Below are 7,546 nucleotides of genomic sequence, written 5' to 3'. Positions count from 1 at the left end.
TAGGAGCCCTGCCCCTGGCCTTCCCTCATCAGCTGTAAATGATGACTTACTGCTGTTACCATCATCACTGCCTTCAGTGACCAAGGGCCTTCCAAGGTGCCAGCTCTGGAACGAAGGATGCCCTTGGGAGATGATGACACTCAGGTACACGGGTGCTCAACAGATTGCTTCCTCCTATCCTCAGACGGTCTTTGCATGCATGCAGCCGTTGGCACTCCCATTGTATGGAAGGAAACCAGCCCAGGGTCACACAGCTGGTCAGCAGCAACGCAGCTGGTCTCAAATCTAAGGTGCCTGGCCATGCCTCCATGAGGGACCGCCTGCAAGGGAGGTTGATCCTGGCTTTGGGGAGCCTTTCCTGGGCTGCACGAATAACCTCCATTGTTTGAGGCCCCAAACTCTGCTCACATCTTCCTTTCCCTGTCTCTGCTTGGGCTATGATCACGGTGACTCTAGCAACCCTTCATGGACATTATAGCACTCTCTGCCATTCACTTTTGGTCTAATCTCACTTCAACCCCCACTTAGTTGGTCTCTCCTTTTACAACCAACACAACCGAAATCTAGGGCTTTTTTTTTTTTTTTTTTTTTTTTTTGAGACAGAGTCTCATTCCATTCTGTCACCCAGGCTGGAGTGCAATGGTACGATCTCGGCTCACTGCATCCTCCGCCTCCCGGGTTCAAGGGATTGTCCTGCCTCAGCCTCCTGAGTAGCTGGGATTACAGGCGTGTGCCACCATGCCTGGCTAATTTTTGTATTTTTAGTAGAGATGGGGTTTCACCGTGTTGGTCAGGCTGGTCTCAAACCCCTAACCTCGTGATCCGCCTGACTCAGCCTCCCAAAGTGCTGGGATTACAGGCGTGAGCCACCATGCCCAGCCAAATCTAGGGCTGGAACATGGCTGCAGCATACAAATAGAATTGAATTCCATAGTTTTGTTCACCCTGTTTTTTGTTTGTTTGTTTGTAGTTGTTGCTGTTTTTGAGACAGTCTCTCGCTCTGTCGCCTAGGCTGGAGTGCAGTGGTGTAATCTCGGCTCACTGCAAACTCTGCCTCCCAGGTTCAAACTATTCTCCTGCCTCAGCCTCCCAAGTAGGTGGGACTACAGGCGCCCACCACCACACCCGGCTAATTTTTGTATTTTATTAGAGACAGGGTTTCACCATATTGGCCAGGCTGGTCTGGAACTCCCAACCTTGTGATCCACCCAGCTCGGCCTCCCACAGTGCTGGGATTACAGGCGTGAGCCACCACACCGAGCCCCTGTTTTGTTTTTGTTTTGCTTGTTTCTTAGGGTTGTTTTTCTATTTATGGCAAAGGCATTGGCTTTCCATTTGTAGCATCAATAGAATATTTCTCATTTACAATAACCTTATGTCATAGTAAATGGTAAAGGGATTTAAAGCAGTGGTTTTCAGCCGCCAGAGGCCTGAGTGAGTTTGGGCACACTCTGTGTGATCGGGCAGAAGGCCTGTGGGAAGTTTAGCTGAGGACAGGGCCAGGAAAGGTGATGGACAGTGGGGGTCCGTCCTGGTCACCAGGCCCCTGGGTCCTGCCCACCTGCTTGGAGCTCCCCACCCATCACACATGATGCTGCCAAGCCCTCTGGGTATTGTGGGCAAATACCTTAGGAGAGAAGCTGATGAACTTTGTTTCTTGAAATGCACAGATTCCTTGGACATCCCTGAGAGGTCAATCATGAAAGTCAACTTGGTTTTCTCCCCCTCATTTGGGTTCAGAATTTAAAGTCCACACACAGGGGCAGTAAGATGATATAGATAAGGACATCATCACTCAGTTTCGGATGTTAAAATGTCTAGGTGGGTTAGGGGTGATTTGAGATCACACAACCTTGTGCCACAAAGAGGAATTCCCAGGCCAGAGGGAGACATTTTATTGCCATGTTATGATCTTATCATTGAGTTGAAAGGCAATCTTGTTTCATTTTGGATTCTTTCTTATGTTTATGTCTTATAAGGGCACTTTGAATTTCCAAGCAAATAATAATTTTGAATTAGCTTTTAATCATTGACTTCTAGCACAGTTATACGATCAGAAACATGCTGTGTGGTTTGATTGCTCTCAAATATATTGAGATTTGCTGGAACAAAATAAGTCAGGTTAATTTTTGTAAATGTACCGTGCAGGCTTAAAATGAATGTGTCTACATTTATTCCTGAGATACAGGTTGATGGACGGATGGCTACATGGATGTGATGGAGATGGTTTACTATCGGGACCTTCCGCATCCTGCTGATGTTTTGTTGCTTAGTATATGAATGGCTGAGCGGAGGCTGTAAAACCTGGCACTCTGCTTGGGTATGAGGTTCTTCCTGCCATCCTGCCATCATTTGTTTTTTATGTTTTGTCGCCAAAAGTGACCTTGAGAGGAACCCTGGGAGCTCAGGAAGGAAGGAGCGCCCAGAAGCAGGGACAGGGAGCTGGTTGGGGAGGACCAGAAATCAGGTTTGTGAAGGTTCCAGAGAGGACCTGTGCTTGGGAGGAGTGTGGGGGACTGAGATGGGGGAGGGGTCATTGGAATGATGCGGGCGCTACTTGGCATTGTCCATTGTGAGGCACCACCGGGGTCATCAGGGATTGGTGGAGAGGGAGTATAAAGCCCCAGGGTTGCTAAGGGAGGGCCCAGACCGAAGAAGGTTTGGTGGATAGCAGAACGTTTGTCTCCCTCTAATTGCTCCTAAGCCTCACGCTCCCTTGCCCCGCGTGTCCTGTTGCTTCCCTGATCTTCTCCGTGACCTGTAGCTAAACCTTCCACCAGCGCTTGAGAACTTAATTTGAACCGGATCCTATCCCAGACCCCTTTCTTCTCCTCCTCCTCCTCCTCCACCTCCTCCAGGTGCCCAACAGCCCCCTTCTCCTCCTCTCCCTTCCCTTCCCCCCTTCCCCTCCCCTCCCCCTCCCCAACTCAGATCCGGCCCCGTCCCCGTCCCCTTCCCTCCTCCCTGCCCTAAGCCACCTCCACCTCTGTCCTGGCCGCCTCAGGGCGCCCTGAAAGGACCAGGACATGCGGGTGCAGTGGCTGCTCTTTTGGTTCCTCTTTTGGCTCCTGCTGGGATTTGTCAGCCATCAGTCCACCTGTGTGAGTAGACGCTGGACCCGGGGGGTTTCTTCCTTTTTACTGGGCTGTGTCATGCGGCATGAAATTACACAGCTCAGGCCTGTAATCCCAGCACTTTAGGGGGCCGAGGTGGGCAGATCACTTGAGTCCAGGAGTCGAAGACTAGCCAGGGCATCATAGCGAAACCCCATCTCTACAAAAAATTCCAAAAAAGATTAGTCGGGCCTGGTGGTGCGTACCTGTTATCCCAGTTACTGGAGAGGCTGAGGTGGGAGGATCGCTCGGGCCCAGGAGCTGGACGTTGCAGTGAGCCGAGATGGCCCCGCTGCACTCTTGTCTCTAACAAACAAAATGGACCAAAACAAAGTGAAACGTCATTTGATTTGTGTCATCTGGTTTGATGACTTTTTTTTTTTTTTTTTTTTTTTTTTTAGACAGAGTCTCACTCTGTCGCCCAGGCTGGAGTGCAGTGGCAAGATCTCGGCTCACTGCAACCTCCGCTTCCGGGGTTCAAGCAATTGTCCTGCCTCAGCCTCCTGAGTAGCTCAGATGACAACGCCTGGCTAATTTTTGTATTTTTAGTAGACCACCACGCCTGGCTAATTTTTGTATTTTTAGTAGAGACGGGGTTTCACCATGTTCGCCAGGATAGTCTCCATCTCTTGACCTCGTGATCCGCCTGCCTCAGCCTCCCAGTGCTGGGATTACAGGCGTGAGCCACCGCGCCTGGCCAAAATATATAACCTTAAGTGTAAGTTTACTAACTTTGGAAAGTACATACACCAGCATAAACCAACCCCCTTTCAAGATCTACAATTATTTTATTTATTTATTTTTTTGAGAGTTTCTCCCTTGTTGCCGAGGCTGGAGTGCAATGGGGCAATATCAGCTCACCGCAACCTCTGCTTCCCAGGTTCGAGCGATTCTCCTGCCTCAGCCTCCCGAGTGGCTGGGATTACAGACATGTGCCACCACTCCCAGCTAATTTTGTATTTTTAGTAGAGATAGAGTTTCTCCATGTTGGTCAGGCTGGTTTTGAACTCCCGACCTCAGGTGATCCGCCCGCCTCGGCCTCCCAAAGCGTTGGGATTACAGGCGTGAACCACCGTGCCCAGCCAAGATCTACACTATTATGTCACCCCAGAAAGTGAACTCTCACTCTTCCCAGCCAGTCTCTTTCTTATCATAGGTTAGCTTGCTTATTCTGGAATTTCGCGTATACAGATTCATGCCATGCCATAGGTACTCTTTTGTGTCTGCTTTGTTCTGCTCAACACCATGTTTCTGAAATCATTACCATTGTTGTATGGTTCTCTAACTCCATTTCCATTTCAGACTCAGCATATGCTGGTTCAACCTGTTGAAGGGCTATCTCTGTTTAATTCACCATCTTGAAAGAAACATTTAAAATTGAGATGTTTTCAAGAATATATAGTTAAATCCTGAGGAATCGATGTAGAAATGTTATCACAAGCTGTCTGAACTTACTCAGGGGAAGTCTTCGTCTTCACTCACATAAGAGTCTAATGGAATTAATATCAACAATCTTAGAGAAATCCCACACTATTCATGCCATTTTCATGATCTCCACCTTGGTAATTTTTTTTTTTTTTTTTGAGACAGAGTCTTGCTCTGTCACCCAGGCTAAAGTGCAGTGGTGCGATCTTGGCTCACTGCAACCTCCGCCTCCCGGGTTCAAGTGATTCTTCTGCCTCAGCCTCCCAAGTAGCTGGAACTATAGGCACGTGCCACCATGCCCTGCTAATTTTTTGTATTTTTAGTAGAGATGGGTTTCACCGTGTTAGCTAGGATGGTCTCAATCTCCTGATCTCGTGGTCCACCTACCTTGGCTTCCCAAAGTGCTGGGATTGCAGGCGTGAGCCACCACGCCTGGCCCACCTTGTTAATTTTTAAGCACTAAAATTTGATACTTATTTCTGAATGAAGTAATCTCTTCATTGTATTTTTTTTTTTTTTTTTTTACTGATGCTGAGATTTAAGTGACAAAGATTCATATAATTCAAGAGAGAAGTATTATTTAGAGGGATTCTTTTACCATGTGATATATAATAAATGCATCCAATGTTATACATCAATTTAAAAAACAAGTAAATAACTTTAAAGAAAAGATAACCACTGGCCAGGTGCAGTGGCTCACACCTGTATTCCCAGCACTTTGGGAGGCCAAGGCAGGTGGATCATGAGGTCAGGAGTTGGAGACCAGCCCGGCCAAGATGGTGAAACCCTGTTTCTACTAAAAATACAAAAATTAGCCGAGCGTGGTGGCAGGCGCCTGTAATCCCAGTTACTCAGTAGCTGAGGCAGGAGAATCGCTTGAACCCGGGAGGTGGAGGTTGCAGTGAGCTGAGATCATGCCACTGGAATCTAGCCTGGGTGACAGAGCAAAACTTTGTCTCAAAACAAAAAGAAAAGAAAAGATAAGATAATTACTTTCTACTTAGCTTGTCTTACCCATGAGTGACGGGCTGCATGTGGCCCAGGACAGTTTTGAATGCAGTTCAACACAAATTTGTAAACTTTCTTAAAACATTAGGAGATTTTGGCCAGGTACAGTGGCTCATGCCTGTAATCCCAGCACTTTGGGAGGCTGAGGTGGGCAGATTACCTGAGGTCAGGAGTTCGAGACCACCCTGGCCAACATGGCAAAACCCCATCTCCACAAAAAATACCAAAATTTGCTGAGTGCACTGTCAGGCACCTGTACTCCCAGCTACTCAGGAGGCTGAGGCAGGAGAATCACTTGAACCTGAGAGGCAGAGGTTGCAGTGAGCCGAGAGCACACCACTGCACTCCAGCCTGGGTGATAGAGTGAGACCCCATCTCAAAAACAACAATCAAAAACAAAAACAAAAAAATGGCCGGGCACGGTGGCTCACACCTGTAATCCCAGCACTTTGGGAGGCCGAGGCAGGCAGATCACCTGTCAGGAGTTCAAGGCCAGACTGGCCAACATGGTGAAACCTCATCTCTACTAAAAATACAAAAATTAGTCGGGCATGGTGGCAGAGACCTGTAATCTCAGCTACTCGGGAGGCTGAGGCAGGAGAATGGCTTGAGCCCAGGAGCTGGAGGTTGCAGTGAGCCGAGATTGCGCCACTGCACCCCAGCCTGGGTGACTGAGTGGAGCGGAACTCTGTCTCAAAAAATAAAGAGAGGTTTTTTTTAGATCATCAGCTATTGTTAGTGTTAGTGTATGTTATGTGTGGCTCAAGACAACTTTGCTTCTTTTAATATAGGCAGGGAAGTCAAAAGATTGGATATCCCTGCTTTATACCAAGAAAGACAACACCCCACATTTGCAATGCCTAAAAACACTACCAGCCATCTGAAAACCATGTGACTTCTAACTTCTGTTCTTTTTTGTAGCAGTGGAATCCCGCAGTGATATCTGAGGGATGTGGTTACCTTTTGGAGGAGGTTGACGGTTCCTAAGGATGATTCTTTCTGAGTGAAATATTGTCAGTGTCATTGACCTTTTCATTATTTCAACTATTATTATTCCAGGTTATCAATACTCTGGCTGACCATCGTCATCGTGGGACTGACTTTGGTGGAAGTCCTTGGTTACGTATCATTATTGCGTTTCTGAGAAGTTATAAAGTTGTCGTTACCCTCTGGACAGTTTACCTTTGGGTGAGTATACTAACTTTCTGTAGAGGTATACTTGTAATCACAAATAAGAATAAATTATATAAAACAATTCACGTTTCTGGACTTCATTATGAATATGTGGTTTTACCCAAAAAATCAGGGAAATGATTTATTAGCATAAGAATGATGAAAATATCTGCCATTTACATTATGAAACTTAAATAGGTCAGTGTTTGTTTAATAGAATGTCAACAGAGCTTTTGGTCAAAAATAAGTTTTTTTAACCTTTGTGCTATTTGTCACAAATGGAGTATGAGGTTTCGTCACTTAAATAGGAAATTCTTTCTAAACTCTTCTGCTTTATAGTTCTATCGTATGGGTGGAAGGAAAGCTTCCAATCTCCTCTCTGAAGATTCACTGCAGAAATGAGCTGACAACAGACAGCTTAACAGGAAAAGAAAAACATAGAACAGGCATAAACATGGGAACCAGCTGAAACATGAGACTACTAGAAGGGCCGGATGGTTGATGCTTAAAGAGCACCCTCTTCTGAGGGGAGAGGGAGATAGATGGAGATGTAGGCCATTTAGAGGGGCAGCAAATGATTTTTAGGGGAAATGAAAGAGCCCAAGGAACAAACAATTGGCCTGAGACAAAGTTCCTCTGAGGTCATAGGGACGAGGTGACAAACTGCCGGAAGGTGAAGGGCAGAACTGCACTGCATCTCATGATGCAGAGAAAGCCCCAGAGAATCTCTTAGAACTGCCCTCCAAGAGAATCAATGAAAAGTGTGTCTGGGCAGGGTAATTTTGAATGACATCATTCAAAGTGCATGTTCCCACTTGCAACTGGAG

At 46.7% G+C, this 7,546-nt stretch overlaps 1 protein-coding gene across 1 annotated transcript in view; it reads left to right on the top strand.

Annotated features, from left to right (window-relative positions):
* LOC112207414 (nuclear pore complex-interacting protein family member B4) overlaps positions 1–7,546 on the top strand; it is a 28,523-nt gene continuing 20,977 nt past the window's right edge. Inside the window, exons 1-2 of the mRNA XM_063797352.1 lie at positions 1–144; positions 6,606–6,734. Of these exons, the coding sequence (XP_063653422.1) occupies positions 118–144; positions 6,606–6,734 (156 nt within the window). The 5' untranslated portion in view covers positions 1–117. The remainder of the gene's footprint in view (positions 145–6,605; positions 6,735–7,546) is intronic.

This window comes from Pan troglodytes, chromosome 18 (genome assembly GCF_028858775.2).
Source record: "Pan troglodytes isolate AG18354 chromosome 18, NHGRI_mPanTro3-v2.0_pri, whole genome shotgun sequence".
NCBI classification, from domain to species: Eukaryota; Metazoa; Chordata; class Mammalia; order Primates; family Hominidae; genus Pan; species Pan troglodytes.
This window is presented reverse-complemented; position numbering and strand designations above follow the sequence as displayed.